Genomic DNA, 19947 nt, shown 5'->3' on the forward strand with positions numbered 1-19947 from the left:
AAGTGTTTTGGACTTGGAGGAATTACGCTGATGACAAATGAGTAACAAAAAGTTCCTTCAAAATGAAAACCAGACCCGTGTTGGTGGGCTCTATAGTTCCTTTGTATTGTTTTGTTTTGTATTTAATCAACGAAACCCCTTTTCCTCAGAGCCTGACCTCAGCCCTGGGAATGGTGCCTGGGCTGAACTTAGGCCCTGGGCTGACTGAGCCCATCCCTCCTTGTTGGACCAACCAGCCCATAGGAACACAGTGAACACATGCCATAGAGAAAGCTTCTTTTGGGGGCAACAGAGGGAAACCCCTTGACCTTTTGTCCCTGCTGGGAGCTGCAGAACAGCTGGACACCATCATGACCCCTTGGAGTGAGTCACTGGGGTGACTCTATGGGGACAGTGTGGCCACTCAAAAAGGGACAAGTCCTCCTGTCAGCACTGGGGACCCTGTGGGGTGGCCAGAGCCCTTTCCAAAAAATATGGACATAGAAGACTGTAACTCTCTGATGTCTACTAAACCTCACTCCAAAAATCCCAACCGCACGCCCTGTTCTAGCACCTTCCACCTGCACAGGCTGATGTGGGCACATGAAAATTCTTCATCTCCCTGACCCCAAGCCCACGGGAGAGTGCCCATGGGGGGGGTGCACCAGCAAAACCTGCGAACCTGGACATCATGGAGCTGGAGACAAAGTCAGCATATGCCTCCTGCCCCCCCTTGCTGACCCCTTTCCCCACCAGCCCCAGTTCTCTGGAAAGTCCAGTTTACTGGGAAGTTGGAAAAAAATGGTTGGTTTGGCTCCAATTTGGCTGGAGACCAAGCTCCAGTGAATGGAGATTTCCTGGCCCCCTCCAGTCTCTGTTCCCAGCTGCACCAGGGAGGGGTTTTCCTGGCTCCAGGTCGTGGTGCAGCCTCTGGCACCACTGGGAGTTTCAGGAGAGCAGTGAGGTTGAAACAGTCTGTGCAATGTCACTGGTCCAGAAATTGCCAGCATATGAGGCCTTTTCCAAGGCTGATGTGTCCAGTGGATGATCCTGCAGGAGAAGGGCAGCACTCCATCATTTTACACAAGACTGTCTTCCAAGGTTGGTGCAAGAGGGGCGGCTGCTGCTGCTGGACTTCGTGTGGGAGAAGAAGTTCCTCTTGCAGGCTGCATCTCCAAGGATGCCCACAGCTCTGTATCATCCTATCCTATAAAACTCCCGCTGCATCAGGCAGGAAAATATCTCACATGAAGGAGAGCACTCGCAGGTGATGTGGCTGTTAGTCCAGGAAGGCAGGTGTGATGCCTTCAAGCTGTCAGATGCTTGTTGCTACCTCGGTGCTGCCCCAAATCCATTCTGTGCTCCAGCATCCACCAAGGATGGGTTCAGAGCCACCTGTGGGCATTCTGTGGAGCAGTGAGACCAGTCCCTGCTCTCCCCGCCCCTCTCGAGGGTGGTGGGGTGGGTGATGGACATCACCCAGCCTGCAGGGTACCCATTGCTGCCAGCACCACAGACCAGAGGGGCAGGAGATACTGAAGCATGTGGAAAATGTGTTGCCACGGAGACGGATGCAGAACTGCTTGTGGGGACGTGGGTTGGGGGATGCTGGGTGAGACATGGTGTCCCCGGCAGCTGCCCGGGGCCAGAGGATGCTTCCCATCGGTTTGCATCGCCATCATCACTCCGTAGAGACGTTGTTCTCCCCTCCCCGGGGTGCGTGCGAGCGGACACGCATGCGATGGCCGGACTGTCACCACGGCGCGTCACCGGTGACACCGCAGCGCTGCCTCACACATGAAGGAGCAGGATTTGCTCTCAGCATTTTGGGTCAGTTCCTTGGCTTGCCAGACCTGCAAAATCTCCTTGCCCACAGTCAGCAGCGTTGGAAGAGACACTCACTGGTGCAGCCCAGAATCCCCAAAAGAAAGAAATAAGGAATTTTGACAGTAAATGTTTCCTAGGGGACCTGAAAGGTGTCCATGATGGTGGTGTGATGGGAGATGATGAGCAGGTGTGGTGGAGCAAAGGAGCAAGAATTTGGGGATGGTCCTGGTGCTGGCTGGGAAGATTTGGTGATTTATGTGGGTATATCCCAGCTCTAAGGCCTCTGGCTGGGGATGCTCAAGCTCATTTCCCCCTTCTTTCATTATAAACCACAATTTTGGCTTCTCCATCCCACCATTTCTCAAAGGATTCAAGGTTGCTTCATAACTTCTGTCTGATCCATCTCTCTGAAGAACCAAGGAGCTTCTGGAGGTGAGAGAAAGGACTCCCTTTTGCAGAGAAATTTTTCCTTCCTTATTTAAACCCAAAAAGAGCTTTTTTTAGTCCAGACTGCAGCCCTGTGTATCACTTTTCCTGGTGACTGTGGTTTCATGGGCATGATGACTCCTGCACCTGTTGGTACAAACCACTTCATTGAGAATTTTTTCCTCCCTCTCCAGACCCTGAGTTTAAAGGCTGCTGCTTTATTTACTGATGAACTCAATCAATTATCATAGTGTATAATTCGCTAAGCTGCTTTCCCAGCTGTGGTGATGTTGCCATGAGGGAGAGGGGGAAAAAACACCCCTCCAGTCCAAATTTTTCATCTAAACAAACAGCTTTTTTACTGATCCTACCAAAAAAATAAAAGAAACACCCCAAGCAATCAGGCTTTTTGCCATTTATTTCAGACTTCTGATTGCTAAAATAATTTTCAGTGGTCCCAGTGAGTGTTGAGGCTGGTGGAGCCCCTCAGTGTCACCTGGATTTGGGGACTGTAATGGCAAGAGGGACCCAGAAGTCCTTGCTCCTGCTGTCTGACTGCAAAAGATCTCTGCTGAGCAGTTTTGGCAACACTGTGAGGCTGTTTCCAGCTTTTCCCTGTATTTAAGGTGTGTTGAAAGCCTGGTGTGTCCCCTCTGAATGGGGATGGGGGGCAATGGGCTGTGGAGGATCTCACCCCGGCCCCATAGCAGCAAGTGTTGCTTTATCACTCAAAGTGCATGCTCAGTGGAATGCAGCAGAAAGCTCCTTATCATCACAATTTCCACCCCACCCCATAAAAACTCTTTCCAGCACATTCCTGCCCTAGGATAAGGGTTTCCTGTCCTGGGCAGACTGGACCTGGTGCAGGTGTGGGGACACATGTGTTCTGGGCTGGCTGCACGGGGCAGCCTGGAGGGACCATGTGTTTTCCCCAGCTGGGCAGCTCAGTGGGGCTGGAGGTGAGTGGGAAGGGGATGAACATGTGGTTTTCACCATCAGATCTCCTCAGCCTCAGTCCCAGACTGGGACCAGTTCCAGCAGCCCAGGGATGTGCCCATTGCACAGAGAGCTCCAAGGATGTGCTGTGATACTGCAAGGCCCTGAATATGCAGCATGCTGAAGACTCAGGGCTCCGAAATGTTTCCCATGTTTTGGGAGGGTCCTAAATAAATGTAAGATACCAGTAGTCCAGCCTTTGGGGAGCCCCCAGCCACAGTGCAGGATATGTGCACAGTGCTGGGCACAGTCAGGAACTTCACAGGGCAAGAAGTAAAAAACCTGGCCAGAAACCACTGCTAGTTCTTCGTCCTTCATCCTTCTTCCTGTCCTCCTTCATCCCTCCTCCCTCCACCTTAATTTCTCATCCTTCATCTCTCATCCTTCATTCTTTGTCCTTCATCCTTCATCCTTTATCCTTCATCACTCCATCCCCCATCTTTGCCACTCAGCCAGAGCTGGGCATGATACAGGGTGAGCAAAGAGGCCAACGTGTTCCCTCTGCACCCATCAACCCAATAAAACATGGCAAAGTCCATTATTCCCTTCCCTTCCCCCCTCCCCCCAATAAATGAAAACAATCCCAGCCCTGAGGCGAGCGAGCGTGACTGTTCCGGGAGCATTAATCATCCTCTGGGAGCCCAGCGCGGGTTATCGCCGCTGTTTATCCAAGCTGCTATTAAAAAATCGCCATAAATGCGCCTTCAACCTCTTCTGAAGGAGATGAAGCGTTTGCAGGGGCTGCGCTGGGCTGATTGTATCGCCTGCCCCATGCAGCAAAGTTGTGTTCCTGGCGAGGAGGAGGACAGGGTGGCTTAATTGCTGCCAGGAGGAGAACCAGAGTCTTTCCCAGCTGATTTGCAGCCCGGGAAGGTGCCAGGTCTCTTGCTTTGTCCCAGCTGGGAATTACCTGGTTTTTAGCCTTCACAGCACCCCAGGGAATTGGAGATCAACCCTCTGGATATGACCCAGTGCTTAATCCCAAGCCACCTCTCAGACACCCTCTTGGCAGCCACTGAGCTTTCCAACATGACTGTTATTTTTTCTCTTATATTTAGTGAAAAACCATTAATTTAGCCCCAGGTTTGGGGTTTCACATGGAACAGCAGCAGCTGAGGTTGTTTCAGGTGGTACCTGAGCTCCTCCTAGGCAGCTGGGCTCTTGAATTGCAATGCTTGGGGGAGGCATCTTGCAAATTAACATTTCTTAGCAATAAAATTTTGGTTTAGGAAGGAGAAGAAAGAAACCAACCAAAAGAAGTTAAATCAGCAAAATGGTAATTTAATAATCTGTGGTGGAGAGAGGGAAGCTGCCCATGCCAGGGTGGGAGGAGCAGTTGGGCAAGGAAAGAGCTGCTGGTTTTACCATGAATTATCAGTTGATGATGCTCTGATTGATCCTTGGATTCTTGACAGCCCAGGACAAACCTGGAATGGGTGCCAGGCTCGGCCAATAGCTGGGGATCTGGAGCAGCATCTCCAGAGCCACTTCAACTCACTGAGGTGAAGGAAGCTGTGGTGGTTCTGAGCACACCTAGGCATCCCTGAACATCCCCCCAAGCATCCCTGAGCATCCCTGATCATCCTCAGGCAGCCCCAAGCATTCCTGACCATCCCTGAGCATCGTTGAACATCCCTGAACATTCCTCAGCATCCCTGAGAAGCCCTGAGCATCCCTGGGAGGCCTTAGGCAGCCCTGAGCAGCCCAAGCATCCCCTCAAGCTGCAGGTCCCTGCCAGGACAGCCAGCACTGGTTCTGCTCCCTGACTGGCACATCCTCATCCCAGCAGTGCCGGGGGGATTTCATTACCCCCAGCTCAGGGAAAGCTCAGGCAGATTTAATAAAGCCATTATGCCCCTGGCAATGCCTTTAATTAAAGAGCTCGTTACAAATGGCTGCTGATCCCTGGTAAGAGGAACTCGGCAGTGGAGCGGCTCGTTTGTCCCTGGATCGGCTGCCACCGTGGCCCCTCAGCAAACACTGCCATTGTCCCTGCTGCGTGGATGGGACAAGATCCATGTCCATTTAATCCTGAAGGCTTAAGGGCTGCTCTCTTTCCTTGTCTGCTGGAAGCTGAGATAGTTCAGCTGGACACATGTTTATAAACATTTCTAAAGCTGTTTGGTATTGGGTTACACAGTGCTGCTCTCATCAGGGCGAAACTTTATGTCTTGCCAAGTATCCTAAAGGATGAATCCCCAAATCTCATCCCCTTTGAAGATTTTCCAAGGGTCTCAGCTGGGCTGTGGTGGGGGGAATCCTCCCTCTGCTCTGCCCAGCACCCTGGTCAGCCCATCTCAGCCATGGCACAGCCCAATGGCTCAAGGTTTGCAGTTTATGGTGGCTTTTATGGCTTTAGCAGATTACTCTGGTAAGCAATTTTCCAACCAGTGATAAATCCCTAGCGTAGGCCAGGTGGTGACAGCGGATCCCCCAGCAGCGCCATACCCCATATCTCGTACCTCACCTCCCTCTGCTTGGGGTGGTGGCTCTGGGACTCTGCCCCAGGCTGCAGCAGGGCCCGGACTTTGCTGTTGCTGTGTCAAGTCTCTGCTAGGCTCTGGGGCTGCATCGGGGTTTCAGCTCTGCTGAATCATGATCCTTGGTGGTGGTGGTGGGTCCCCAGCTCCTGGGGTTTGTGCCCCACGGCACAAGTCCCTGGTGTGGGGGGGAAGGGAATGGGGGATGTTGGTGGGAGTCTCAGCTGGGACTTCAGGTGCCTTTACTCAGGGTTTCTCCGTGGGTGAGAGCAGCCCCGAGCGCCCAAGGGAAGAGCTGGGGGAGCAGCCCTGCACGCCAATAGAGGCTGTTACACCTGATCTTCTGCAGCAGGGGAACACCAGCTCCCACCAGCCACTCCAGGTCCCGGGATTCTCCAAGCTGCCATGGGTGGTCCAGGGCAGAGGGTGCTGCAAACCCCGCCGTGGGTAAGGGTCCGCTGGCTCCCATGGGTGCTCTGGCTCTGGGGGTGCCCCGGGTCCCTCTGAGGGTCCAGCCCTAAGGATGCTGCCGTTCCCACCGGGTCTGTGCCCGGTCTCTCTGTCTCCTACGGGTGATCCAGGGCCGAGGATGCTCTCGAGCCTCTGGGCGGTCCCTCCCTCCCCAGGGCGCTGCGCGCCGCGGGCTCCCGGTGACATCTAGTGGTGTCACACACAGGGACCGATACAGGGACCGACGCACACAGACACAGCGACACGGACACACGGACACGGCGGGGGGGTGGGGGGCGGATGGTCCGAGGATGCTGCTCGCCCCGGTGCGCAGCGCTGCACCCCCGGGGACCCTTCCCGCACTTGGCCAGGAAGAGCAGAGATGGGGACACCCTTCCTCTCCCCCCAGTTCGCCTTATTTCCCCTCATATCCTTTCTCCAGGCTTCTTCTCCCTCAGGGATTTCCCATGGGGACTGCAGGATGCGCTCGGCAGTGCTGAAGGGCTTGCGGTGGGGGAGATGGAGAGTGGGGGGTCATGTCACCCCTCTGCCATTCCCCGATCCACCAGCCCAGCTGAGGGATGCTGGCTCCCAGGATGTCACTCCGGTGCTGCTGGTGGATGCAGGGATGAGCCAGAGCCATGCAAGGCCCAAAGACAAATGGTGACAAAGCCCCTGTGCAGGGGACAGTCGCTGGGGTTGTGCAGGGAATAGTCCCTGGGCTGACCCGGCAGGGCCTGGGGCATCCTGGCCCTTTTGGGGCTGGGGTGTCACAGGGTGCAGGGGCTCAGGTGGGTGCCTGGAACAGCCAGGGGTGGAGGTGTGTCACACACACTGTTAGTGACTCATCTGCTTGGGGACTGAGTACACAGATCCCACTTCACGGTGATCTCCCTCTCACTTTTGGAGCCCCCCTGCCTCCGCTCCTGCCTGCGGTGACACCCTCCCTCTGCAGCGATGCCGGGGGTGCAGCTCCCCCTCGCTTTGTCATCGCTCCGTTGCCGTGCCAACGCGCTGGCCGTGTCCCTGCTCAGACATTGTCACCGCTGGGCCTGGCACAGGCAGCACCACCCGGCACCCACAGGTAGGGTTGGGGGACACGGGGGAGCTGCTTGGGTGTCTGCCTCCAATGCCCCCAATACATCGCTTAGACCCTCCTCAGCTATGAACTGGAGTGAATCCCCGCCTCTGCATGAGCCTATAGCCCCCATCGAGAGCAGAGACAGTCCCTGAGACCCCCCTGGGATTTTGGAGAGTCCCAGCCAGAGGCCACAGTGAGGGGCTGCCGGGCTGTGGAATGTGCATATGGCATCCTCCCCTCCAGGGCACGTGGGTTAACCAGATTTAACCAGAGGAAAAAAAACCACGAGAAGTAAGGCGCACTGGATTTGCCCTGGGAGGGGGGAACTGGGGCTGTGCTTGGGGCTGCCGGGGGGACCGAGGTTGGGAGGGGAACAGGCAGGTCCTGGTGAAGAGGTCCAGTCACCTCCAGCTTTCCCAGCACTCAGTGGTGGGTAATGGGCAACTCAGAAGATCCCTTTCCCAACAGGCACAGCCTGTGTCCCACTGCCAGGGCCTGTGTCTGGGGGTGTTCGTTCCCTGTCCCTCCATCCTCGGTGCTATTGGGGACTGTGTTTGCCCTGTGTGAGTGCCAGCAGGGCCAGATGTTTGCATCTGGTGGGAGGGCAGGACCGGGTTATATGGATCCCCATCTGGGATCTCTGGAGGTACCAGCAGCCACTTGGCGTGATGACAGTTTGGGGGAGGCTGTTGTGATATGGGGGGAGCCAGTGCCTCTTTCTGTCCCCCCCAGCCTGGTCCCCCTTCCCGTCCCACAGAGCACCCCATGGCCCCAGGCAGTGAGACTGGACACAGGTGGCCTTTGCAGTGCAACTTAATGGGATAAACCAATTCCCTTAACCCACTTATCTGGCTGATCCAATAAAGGTGGCTGGGAATAAAGTGTGTGCGTGGTCTTAATGCATTGCCCTTCTCCACGCTCCCCCGGTCCTGGCAGCACCATGGGTCCGTCTGCCACAGCTGGCAGGGGGCTCCTCCCCAGAGGCAGTGCAGCGGGGCTGGGGCAGAGTGGGGACGTTGGACCCTGGGACTAGGACCAGCTGGCTCTGGGTGACAGGGAAAAGGAGAGGTGGCTGTGACAGTGGTGGAGGTGGCTCTAATCCATCGAGGGATAACCCAGCACAAAGCACAACGCAGGTGAGTTGTGGGGGCCATGGGAAGGGTCTCTGGTGTAGCTGTGGTTGGGTGACACCATGTGTTTGTCCCCCGCACCAGCACAGACATTCACTCAGCCCCACGTCCCCAGGGGCCATTGCTTTTGTCATGGAGGGGGTCCCTTGCTTGCCCCTGCGCTGCCTTCCTGTATCAGGGTTTGGGGGTTGTTGTGGGGGTCTGGGTGGGCTGGGAAGGGGGTGAAGGTGGGACATGAGATGGGCAGGGAGTGGGAGGGATGGGGATGGAGGGACAGTGTTGGAGGGATGGAGATGAAAAGGATGGAGGCAGGGACAGGCACAGAGGGACAAGGATGGAGGGGTACAGATGGAGGGACGGTTGTGGCAGGAGGGCTGGGGCAGGAGGAAGGGGGCAGGCAGGGCAAAGGCAGGGGCAGGAGGGTTGGGAAAAAGGACAGGAGGAGGGTGGCAGGAGCAGGAAGGTTGGGAAGGCCAGGAGCAGGCAGGCGGGGCCGGGAGGATTGGACAGGAGTGCAGGGGCAGGCAGGAGGTGCAGGAGCACGGGGGTGGGTGTGCCGTGGCGGCTGGGAGCCACCTCCAGGTGTGGGTGACGCAGCGAGAGCAGGAAGCGCCTGGCTCCGGGGCAGGTGAGGGTGGAGCGGACGGTGCCGGACGCTGCTCGGAGCAGGACCCTACCCGAGGTCCGGCCAGCCGGGACCTGCTGTCACTGGGGCCGCTGTGGCTTCGCTCCCCCCTGCTCTCTGTCCCTGCAGGCTGCCATGGACGGGGCCCCGCCGCCCACCAGCCCCACCGGGCTCTCGGCGTACGTGGCCGTGTCGCAGCTGCTGGGCCTGACGCTCCTGGCCACCACAGGTGCCTGGCTGGGCCGCTACCGGGGCGGCGTGGCCTGGCACAGCCCCCTCCAGTTCAACGCCCACCCCCTGTGCATGGTGCTGGGCATGGTGTTCCTCCAAGGTGACGGTGAGCAGGATGGTGGGACACGTGCCCTGTCCCAGCTGCAGCCTCCAAAGCCTGGAGCTGTGCTTGGGCAGGGAACAAAGGGGACGAAGTGGTGACAAAAGACACGGGGAAGGTGCTCCAGTATCACTGGGCGATGCTGGGTGCCACCCAGGGGGGTGGGGGGTCCCTGTGCATGCTCAGGTACCCTCTCTGTGCAGCTCTCCTCGTGTACCGGGTGTTCAGGCACGAAGCCAAGCGCTCCACCAAGGCGCTGCACGCGCTGCTCCACGGCCTGGCACTGGTCATCGCCCTCGTGGGTGAGTGCCGGGCTGAGGGGGGTGGATGGGGCAGGATGTGGCCCTGGGGGTGGGTGACAGGCCCTTCTCTGCAGGCATCATCGCTGTCTTTGAGTCGCACCGCACCAAGGGCATCCCCAACATGTACAGCCTGCACTCCTGGTGTGGCATGGCTGCCTTTGTGCTCTACCTCCTGCAGGTGAGGGCTGCGGAGCTCCTGGGCCCCCGGGAGGGGAGGGACTCCGCAGAGCCTGTGACATCCCCGTGTCCCCACAGTGGCTCCTGGGCTGTGGTTTCTTTCTGTTCCCTGGTGCCTCCTTCTCAGTGAGAGGACAGTACAAGCCCCAGCACATCTTCTTTGGCATCACCCTCTTCATCCTCTCCATCACGTCCTGCTTGTTGGGCATCACTGAGATGCTCCTCTTCAAAATCAGGTGGGTGACCAAGCTGGGGTGGGGGGGTGCCCCAGTCCCTGCTCAATCTGTGGCTCTTAAATCTCCCCTCGAGGCCTTTATTTCTGCTGCTGCTGAGTCACTTACCAGATGATGTTTAACAAGGGCCTGGATCCTGCAACAGCTTTCTTTGGGAATGTCGATAAAATGCCCAGTGCCACCTCCTTGTGTCCAGGTGTTTGCAGAACCACCCAGGACACTCATGTCCCTAAGGCCTCTGCCCTCACAGCTGGAGGACACAGAGATGGCCCCAGCTGCACACTGGGGTCCCCACAGCCCCAGCACTGTGGGGACAGGGCTATGGGGCACCCCAGGAGCCATTTCCCTCTGGCAGGGAGGGTACTGGGCTGCCTCTAGCCCTAGTACAGGATTGTGCCACCAGGTTCATCTGCTGCCACCAAGTGTCTCTCCTCAAAGTGAGCAAAACACCGACATTCCTCTCTTGCTCTGATTTGGGGGAAGGGACCTTTCCCAAGGTGTGTGCCTGAAGGATGAGGATGAGGATGAGGATGAGTAGAGGGTCCCAGCCAGGGTAGGGACAGGCCACCCATCTCTTAAGGCTTGAGCATCCCTCTCCACCCCCACAGTGATTCCTATAGCCACTTTGTGCCCGAGGGCATCCTGGCCAACACCCTGGGGGTGCTGCTGGTGGCCTTCGGGCTGGTGGTGTGCTACGTGCTGACACGGGAGGAGTGGAAGCGCCCGCCACTGGCCGAGGAGATGGCCTTGTCCATGGACTTCAAGACCCTGACAGAGGGCGAGAGCCCCAGTGGTGGCAGCCAGTGACATCCCCAGCTCCTGGTCTCCGGCACGGGCTCCTTGTGACGTCTGAAATGTTCCTGTGCACCCTGTCCCTGGTGGTTTGCATCTCTGCCCAGCCCTGGGTGACGACAACAGCTGGGGAAGGACACGCTTGGTGCAATGATGCCCTCTGGACTCAGCCTTGCTTGGCCTTAATCATCCTTAGCTCTCCCCTCCCCAGCCCCTGGCGACCCCCAAACGCGTCCCAGTTCTGTGGGAATGGCAGTGCTGTGGGCAGGGCAGGGGCTGGCAGGGGTATGAAGGAGAGGGGTCTCCAGGCTCTTCTCTCCTCTGGTGACAGGGAGTGGGAGCACAGATTTCCACCCTGTGGGCAGCCAAAGCCTATGGCCTGTTCCCAGTGGGCAGAGGGGATGTTTGCCCCCCCTGGGATGTCCCACTCACTGGCAGCCCCTCACCCTCCAGCATGGCCACTTGTGGGGGACGCTCCCCTAAAGGGCTCTCCAGGAGCGACCCTATGCTTGTGCAGGTTCGGCAGCTTCGTGTCTGAAGTGTTTTCTCCCCATGCATGATGTGTTTGCTCAGTGAATGCTCCCAACCTAATAAATGTTTGCAGCTAACCCTGTCCTCTTCCTGACTGCCCCCCCATCACAGTTGTGGGGGACCCCTGAGTTCCTACATCCCGAGGGTGGCCGGGAGAGGAGCTGCCTGAGGGGCTGGGGAGGATGGGTGGATGTTAGGGGTGGGATTGTCCTGTCCAGCACTGCAGACCTCAGTGGTGGCTGTGTGAAGGACCCCAGGGGGACATCTCCAGGCTCTGGCCATGCACTGGATGGTATAATTATTACACACTATATTATTATATGCCTTTTGCCGGTGGCAGCAGTAATGCTGCCTCTGTCGCCTCCTGCTCCTGGTGGTTCCCAGGTCCCTGTCCCCACCCCCACGCAATGACTGTGAGAAGCATCAGAACACTCCTTCACTGACCCCAGTGTGGGAAAAACAGCCGCCCAGACACAGTTTCCAAGTGTTAACCATTTATAAATAAGTACATTTTTTCATACATACAGTTTTCATTGTACAGATTACAATCTGTATACATTGGGGGGGAAATGCATTCTTTTGAACTTTTCACATCTATCTCACAGCTCACATGTACAGACAAGAAAACTCTGCTCAAGCAAATACAGCAAAGGAAAAAATATGTTTTCTTCTTTCCTTAGAGATGAGAGGCGAAGGCCTCTGCTGCTGGCAGGGGCTGCTCTTCCCACTGCACAATATCACAACTGTGTGGTGTTCAATATATCAGAGAACAGAACATGCATTGGATAATATACTGTACAGAGAGGAAGTCCTTTACATCAGAATTATAGAAAAGCTAAAGGAAAATTTAAGTGTCTTAAAGATCTTCCCAGCAAGTGTCTCAGAGGATGGCAACCAGGGAGTTGTACAAAGCACAAGGTGGGTGTACTGGACGTGTTTGTACCCAACTCAGAGCCTCTCGGATGTGAAGACAGAAAGGAGATGGAACACTAAATGCAACACTATGGCAAAGAAAAGGCTGGACAGGGATGAGCCCGGCAGTACTGGCAGAGTCCACACGAGTCTCTGGGTTATCGGTCTAGTGACACAATGGACTTTATGTAGCACACAGTGCTGCTCTCAGTGTCTGGCTGAGCAGTGCACAGTGAGGCAGAACTGTGGGGATCCAGCTCCATGGGCACGAGGCTTTCCCACCTACCCATCCCGAGCCTGACTTGCCTCCCCACTGCTGTCCCTGGACAGCATCACCCAAAGGGACAAAGTCTTTTGGCAAAGCAGCCCTCTGTTTTCACAACCACGGGATGCAATCCCCTCAGATGGGACCCGGCTGCTGACTCCCCAGTACTGTGAGTTAGAAAATGGCAGGAGGAAGGATATGGTGGGTGGGTTGGGTGTCTGTTGGCTTTCCCGGTGATGGCCGTGCTTGCTGTGCTCCTCTTGGGTTGGTCTGTACCAGTTGTGGAGAGATCCAGCTGTATAGTCAAGAGTTGGACACGAATGCATCTTGCTAAAGAATTGAGCCCTTAGTGGTTTATATTAGAAAAAAGAGTTTGATTGAATGAAAATCCAGCAATTATTCACACAAAGCTGAAAAAAACGGAGATTCACTTTCAACCATTGTGCTTTGTGTCCAACACACCCCCCACCAGCCTGCGCAGTGCAGCTGGCACGGGGTGAAGGCATTGATTTGCAGAGGTCCCAGCAGGTACAGCAGCTCTTCCCCTAAGCCCTTGGGTAAACACCAATATCCCGGCAGAAGAGTTATCTTGAATTCCCAAGACTACAGCAAAGTACAACCACCAAGGAGCTCGTGACAGCTCACTGTGGACCCCCGCAGACGAGGAAGGCGGAGGACGAGCAGGCACGCCGGCTTGCTTGGTTCTCTAGGTAAGGCGGAGCTGGCACTTCGGTTTTAGCTAGACTTCTCCTGGGTAACCCTGGATATACAGCAACCTTTGTAAAGGGGCCTGAATTACTCCCAGTTTACTACCCACCCTGGTTCCAGACCTAATCCCAGTATGACTCCAGTGTTTGGCACACGCACGCTCATGTGTTCACACCAGCCACATGGTTTTCTTTACAGCCAGGTTAAAGAAAAATAACCAAAAAGTTCAGTGCTCGGACAGACCCAGCTGGGCACTGGTGCCACAGCAGGCAGACAGATGCACAGACACACATCTCAGATTTCTGGAGCCAGCACAGTCCTCCCAAACAGTGACACAGAGAAGGCAGCTCAGGCTGTGCCTTCTTTGGAGATCGATCCTAAAGGATCTGTCTTTGTAAAACCCTCACTTTCCTAAGCACTTTGATGCCCACTCAAGACTATGTCCAAAGCCCTCTGATGCCACTCCCAGCCTGGCTGGGGGGACCCTGCAGACCCCTCACTGGGTGGGTGTCCCCTCCCCTGGGACCACAACATCCTTCTGACCTGGGAGGAAAGCAAGAGCCAATGAATCTCCACTGAGGGATGGGGCAGACACCCACACCTGATGCTGGGAGAGAAGATTCCAGCTCTGCGGCGACACACTCGGAGCAGCCACAGGTGAGGACGAGAGACACCTGATGGGAAAGCTGGCTAAAGAAAGTGCTTCAGCATCACTTTTGGCATTGCCTTCCCCATGCACCCCAAGAACTAAAACTGGAGTTTCAATGTCATCAAGAACCTGCTTTACTAGGTGCACCCAAAATCCTACTTGCTCGAAGATGGGGCTTGCCAGTGGTACCACTGCAGCTGGGAGGGCATGAAGGCACCAGCTGGCAGCACTGTCCTGCATCTTAATTACTCAAAGAGTAATTAAATATGTAGCACAGATGTACAGAACGGCACACTGTCTGAAACTGAGTGTGATCCCACAGTGTGGCCTGGGCTTGTCAGACCTAGATCTAAGAGTAGAGGATGAAGGGCCTTCAGGGTGAGATCTGACCTTGTGCTCTCCCAAGCCCAATGGGGCCACGCCAGCACAACACAGAATGACCCCTGCTTCTCCTCATGCAAAGCCCAAATCATGACTTTGAAGACACAGGGGACTGAGGAAGAACAGCTTTTCCAGGAAGCAATGTGCTTCTTACCCAGCCGGTGACCACAGCAGCCATCCTGCCTTGACTGTCCCTAAGAGAATTGCTGGGGAAGTGCTTTAAAACCACTGCAAAGAATATTGTATTCAAAAATTACTCAATCTGTTGATGCTTATATACAGGAGTCAGTTCTTGTGCTATAAATGTTATTATTCATTGCTTTGTTTCTTTTCTTTTTCTTTTTTTTTTTAAAAATACACTAAGAGACATGAGCTGTTTTGCTATTTTCTAATGAAGACACTACTCACGCTTAAATATCCAGTATTTATCATAGTAACAAATTCAAACAGTAAAGTGCACCCATTTACAGAGAGAACAGATGGAAAACCATTAGTGCAAGAATTCTGTGAAAAATGTAACACGTGGAATTGTGAAAAAACCTGCACGCCGCAGTGTTTCAAGCCTTCTTCAAATTTGTGGTTGTGTTAAAAGTGTGAGCTGTTTTCTCTTTCCCTTAAAACATCTACAGAAACTGAAAAGTTACTGTGAGGGGATGCTTTGAAGGACAGGACTGGGAGCACAAGGCAGTGAGGAGCAAAAGCAAAGCAAAGCAAGGGCAGTTCTCCTGTTACTGCTCCTGGACCACCCTGCTGGCGTTGCAGTGGAGAGGAGCCACTGACAGCCACAGTGTGTCTCACTCAGTCGGATAAAACAGGGACAGGGCTCAACTGGGTTACTTTTTCCTTTCAAAGAAGCAACTAAAGGTAGGAAGCCACTCACTCAGGCAGAAAGCTGGAGGATGTGAGGCGCTGAGCAAAGTGACTGATGCTGCTCCAGACCCAGGATACGTCTCCCAGCTATGGGTGTGTGGGATGCAAAGGAGAAATTGGTTCTTCCTTACAAAACAGAGCATGTTGTTTCAAAAAAGAGGAAAGAAAACCATCACACCCCATTTGCAAGGGGAGAAACAGTGCACAGAGCTGGGTGTCCCCAGGGGGGACCCACCCCACCAAGGGGGTCCTAGCCAGCCCCTCCATTTTACAGAGCCCTGGGATAAAGCAAAGAGTCAGCACTGGGTTGCACCTCAAGGAAGAAAACACCAACCTCAATCCAAATAGTGGCTTTGGCAAAGACCAAATGCCCCAAGAGAGCCCCAAAATCGCCAAAACTCACAGAGGAACCCCCCCTTCCAAATGCTCTCCATATGTCTATGAGACACAAGCCTCCCCTGGCCCAAGGTGTGCATGTCCCAGCTTGCTCTGAGCAAATTAGGCAATTAAATAGCAACGAGATGTGCTGAGCCACACACAGGGGGAAAAAAAAGCCCCATCGAAGCCAGGGTTTGCTTAAAGAATTGTGGACCCTGTCCTGAGCTGGTGTGAATGGGTGCAGCTGCAATGGTGTGGCACTGGGATATGCTCACTCACACCAGCGCAGGTTGGAGCCGTGATTTGGTTCAGGAAGTCTTGCAATCGATTCGCAGTAGCCCTTTGGAGACCCCGAAGGTATCGCTCCCCTGCTCAGCACTGAATTGCTCCGAAGAGTTGATATGAGTGAGGTTTGGCATTGGGCAACAGGCACTAGTTTGCTTTAAAACAAGCTACAGCGTTACCACTCTCCCTCCTGTCATCCCACCCTTCACCCTCAGGAACGGAAAAGGCAGATTACAAACCCACCCAGGAATAAAGGAATCAGTAAAGGAAGTTCTTCCCCCCACCGCAAAAGAAATTTTCAGCAAATAATTGAAAAATTATTGAAAATCCTACAAAAAGGATTTTGGAACTGGCTCCTGCTTTTCATGCCATCTTCATGTGACCTGCATTTGATTACAAAACCGAAAATAATAGAAAAAACCCAACCCGAACTGGAAAATGTCCTGAAATAGATAACATAAATAAATTATAAATAGGTCTCTCTTAACTACAGCTTCTCAAAAAGCAACACATGGTCTCCACCATGTACAGATATGGAACACGGTGTCCCTTTCCAGGACTGCAGGAACAGAGGATCTTAGAGGAGCACAGCCCTTGCTACAGCCCCTGCTCCCTGTCAGGAGTGAGCCAGAGGGAAGGGATGCTGCAGGGCTGGGACTGCAGAAAGACCCTTCCTCTTTTGGGACCACCATGCCATGTTCTACATCCTCATAATAAAAAAATGTAAAAAAATTAAGAATTGCAATTTTCCTCTTTGAATGTCATTTTGTAAGTCAGATTTTTGCTTTTCCTTACAAGTGATAAATGCCCCCCAGATGAACACTAACGTGCCCCATGCAAATGCTGTGGGTGAGGTGCAGTCTGCCAACAGTGTGAAGAAGTTAGTGCAATCCCAGTTCATGCACAAGAAGTCCCTGGCCAATTCCCTTGGCTGATTAAAACACATAACAATGGGCCAACCTTAATCCTTCAATGCTTGTAAAATGCCCCAGAGCAAAGGAATCAGTGTGAGGGCACCTGGTAGGTACTTGCAAAGCAGCAAAGTGCTGTGTGATCCCCATGCCTTCTGGCCGATGACAAGTTAAATAAGGAAGGAAAGCGCTGTAAACCAGCAGAATCAGGATGGGTGTTGTGGGTGCTGTGCATAGCTACTGGTGTTAAATCACATCACCGAGGGCAATCTGCTCTTTGGGGCAAAGAGCCAAATGACCTGGCTGGCACGGGGACCTGTGGATGCAGCCTTGGGAAAGGCTCTTGTGGAATTCCCTAGGAATTCCCATCAGAGTTGAGTAAGAGATCATTGAGACAAAATAAACCAATCTAAATCCACGGCAGTTGTCTCTTGAAAAAGAGCTGGTTACCTCCTGCTGCGTAGGGATATCTCTGGACCACCCCGCACCATGGACTAAGATATCCTGGTTGGAACTTTGCTGGAATTGGGCAAACGATACTGGCTCGGCTGATGTTGGCTTCAAAGTCAGCTAGGGAACGAAAGGGCTGGAGCACGTGCATGGCTGTCTGACCACCACATAAAGTACCGGAGAAACTTGGTCATGTAGCTACCCAAGAGAAATAAAAATAAAAATAATAATAATTATAATAATATGCATGGAAATCAAGCTTGGAAGTGTGTGCTGAAAACATGAAGGTCTCACTCCAACAAGTGTCTTTTACACATTAGACTCCACAAATGGTCTCTTTGGTTTGATTGGGGACGTCTGCCCTTGCCTGGAGTCCCTGGAGAGCTGCCTGTACAGGTTATCCTGGTAGGCCTGTGCCACGGGCAGCGTCCTTGCCACCTTGACGTCGGGGTATGAGGAGGCTTGGGTGACTCTCTCCAGGAGGTCTCCTCGGGACCCATTGGCCAGCATCCCATGGGGGCTGTAATAGTCCTCCTCTAGCAAATGGCCATTCTGTGCATTGTTGGTTTTGTTATAAAAGGCAATGTTGCTGATTGAAGAGGGTGGGCTAAAGGATTCTGGCTGGGGCAGATTGCCAGGAGACGTAGGACTAATGACAGTGTCCACTGACGACACAGCCCAGGTCCGGTTCTGCTGATGGAGATGGGGGTACTGCTGAGTCCGAGCAGTTTTATCTATGATTCCCATGAATGGCGTGGTCCGGGAACGGGCTGGCTCACTGGGGTAGCCCCCCTGTGTGGGCGAGACCGGAGACAGCTCATCGCATGATCTGTCGTAGGCTGGCTTGAGGGGAATCTCCATTTGCTGAATTGAAGCAGAGGGGCGAAAGTTGGGAGTCAGGTTGGAGGTGGAGGAGATGCTATTGCTGGAAGGGGAAAAGCGGAGGCCAACGCTCTGAGAGTGGAGTAGAGGCCTTGGAGTCGGTGGGTGAGGCTTGATTTCGCTGGGATTGACTGTGATGGGCCTTCTTATGAGATGAGACACATCTGGAGAGCCCAGCTGGTTGGCCGGGAGGGAAGAACGCTCCAGGTCAAGCTTCGAGTGGCACACCGGATAGTAGGAGGCGGACTGGCTTCGCCCAATCTGAGGCGTCTGGCTGTATCTCATCCCCCCTCTGTATGCTGAGGATGGTCTCTGTGGAAGGTCTTCTTTGGCCAGCCCTCCGTGCTGACAGATGGCTCCGGCGCTGAGACTCGCCTGTACGTGCTGCACGGGCCTGCTGTCACCCACGATGCCCCCGATGGAGCCCTGGTAGACCAGTCGGCTCTGGCTGACCCCCATGTCCCCTGATGATGACTGGTACTTGCTGGCCATCGAGTGGGCAACCTGGCTGTATGCACCAGTTGGGATGACAGTACTAGAATGGACGGCAGAGCTGGGCTGATTGCTCCTCACGATCTGTGCCTTGGCTGGCTGCAGCCTCAGCCCTGGCTGTGGCACGGCCACAGGGAGCTGGGGCATCTGGAAGGATCTCTGCGTCATCTTGGATAGCGGAGACTTGGGTCTGCCGGGGAGCTGGGTGACCCCGCTGGGTTCCTGCTGGTAACGGACTGGGGAGCCGGACTGGGACCTATAAACACTCATGCTCTCTGCGGGGGGACTGGCGCGGTACTGGGGGCCTCTGCGAAGGGGAGACGGTGGTGGGCTCTGATACTCCTTCCCTTGGCTTCCGACGGGAGGGGGGCTGAAGCGGTAAGTGGAGCCCTGGTGAGCTGGGGATGTGTGTGGAGGACTGGGTCTGTAATGTGAGTTTTGGTGTGTCGGAGACAGAGCAGGAGATGTGGACTGGTACCCCTGCCTGGTCGGTGAACCCACAGAGCTGTTGGACCTGAAATCAAAGACCTGATGAGAGCCAAGAGGTGAGCCAGAAATATAGGCTGAGTCCCTGTGAGCTGGAGATGGAGGTGGGCTCTGGATGATGGGCAGCCCTTGGTTTGGCCTGGACTCTGTCTGCAGGCCAATGGAAACGTTTTCTACATCCTGCTCAAGGTATTCCTCCTCAAAGATATCTTGCACAGAATACAGCTCTTCATGCTGGGCTTCGGGTTCTGGCTCTGCTGGGAGTGGCGGTGGTGGCGGCTGCTGCTGCTGCTGCTGCTGCTGCTGCTGCTGCTGCTGCTGCTGCACCTGCCTGCACTCCTCCTCCACCCGCATCAGCAGCCGCTGGATCTCACGGTTGTTAGGACACAGCTTGATGGCCTCATTCAGGTCCTCCAGGGCTGCTGAAAACTGCCTGCTTGACAAAGGAATAGAAATGAGAACGGAAAGTACTCTGGATTTGGATGGAGCTGTTTTCAGAGATTCCAGGGGGATAAAGTGGCTTTTGCATGTTACTGAGGGAGAGATCTGTGATTGCTACTGCTTGCTGCACCTCTCACATGCTGCCTTATGGGCCTCCCTCGGATTTATGTTATCCAAACAGAGGGAAAATTCTGGAAAAGAAGGGAACAGTCCTGAGATGGCACAATCCAGACTTGCAAACACGCCTGTCCTCTGCAGCGTATGTTAGGGGCCAATTAATTACTCCCCCTAGCACCACCATGAGCTTCACCTCTGTGTTAGCAAAGGGGACACCAACAGATTGATTACCCCAAGCCCAACTCACCACTGCTGTAAACAAGCGCTGACAGAACTACAACCACTTACGCCACTGAAAATTTAACTTCTGCCTGATGCCAAGACCACACAGCATCAGGCCTGGCTCCAGAGCTCAGGGGC

General features: G+C 54.5%; 2 protein-coding genes across 12 annotated transcripts in view; one reads left to right on the top strand and one right to left on the bottom strand.

Moving 5' to 3' along the window:
• Window positions 1–7085: 7085 nt before the first annotated feature.
• On the top strand, window positions 7086–11437 carry LOC125334028 (transmembrane ascorbate-dependent reductase CYB561). 3 transcript variants are annotated; one of them, XM_048320411.1, is made up of 7 exons: window positions 7086–7242; window positions 8176–8375; window positions 9124–9331; window positions 9529–9627; window positions 9702–9805; window positions 9883–10040; window positions 10646–11437. In XM_048320411.1, the coding sequence occupies exons 1-7, from the start codon at window positions 7116–7118 to the stop codon at window positions 10842–10844; spliced, it is 1095 nt and encodes a 364-aa protein (XP_048176368.1). In that variant the 5' UTR covers window positions 7086–7115; the 3' UTR covers window positions 10845–11437. The 3 variants fall into 3 exon arrangements, with proteins under 3 accessions (XP_048176368.1, XP_048176347.1, XP_048176357.1); XM_048320390.1 differs by lacking the exon at window positions 10646–11437 and adding an exon at window positions 10164–10639; XM_048320400.1 differs by lacking the exon at window positions 10646–11437 and adding an exon at window positions 10164–10639 and having other exon boundaries at window positions 8296–8375.
• A 400-nt stretch (window positions 11438–11837) lies between these two features.
• The window catches only part of TANC2 (tetratricopeptide repeat, ankyrin repeat and coiled-coil containing 2), a 195941-nt gene continuing 187831 nt past the window's right edge, over window positions 11838–19947 (bottom strand). For all 9 annotated transcript variants that reach the window (XM_048320430.1, XM_048320452.1, XM_048320472.1 and 6 more), the window contains one exon: window positions 11838–19462. In XM_048320430.1, coding sequence (XP_048176387.1) covers window positions 17479–19462 — 1984 coding nt within the window. In that variant the 3' untranslated portion in view covers window positions 11838–17478. The remainder of the gene's footprint in view (window positions 19463–19947) is intronic.

The sequence above is a fragment of the Corvus hawaiiensis genome, chromosome 1, assembly GCF_020740725.1.
Source record: "Corvus hawaiiensis isolate bCorHaw1 chromosome 1, bCorHaw1.pri.cur, whole genome shotgun sequence".
NCBI lineage: Eukaryota > Metazoa > Chordata > Aves > Passeriformes > Corvidae > Corvus > Corvus hawaiiensis.

Bases quoted from the DNA above. Each gene is read 5' to 3' on its own strand.
- LOC125334028 (XM_048320390.1), top strand. From the start codon at position 7,116: ATGCCGGGGGTGCAGCTCCCCCTCGCTTTGTCATCGCTCCGTTGCCGT. The intron at 8,376-9,123 runs GTGAGTTGTGGG...CTGTCCCTGCAG, and splicing joins CAGCACAAAGCACAACGCAG to GCTGCCATGGACGGGGCCCC. The intron at 9,628-9,701 runs GTGAGTGCCGGG...CCTTCTCTGCAG, and splicing joins ACTGGTCATCGCCCTCGTGG to GCATCATCGCTGTCTTTGAG.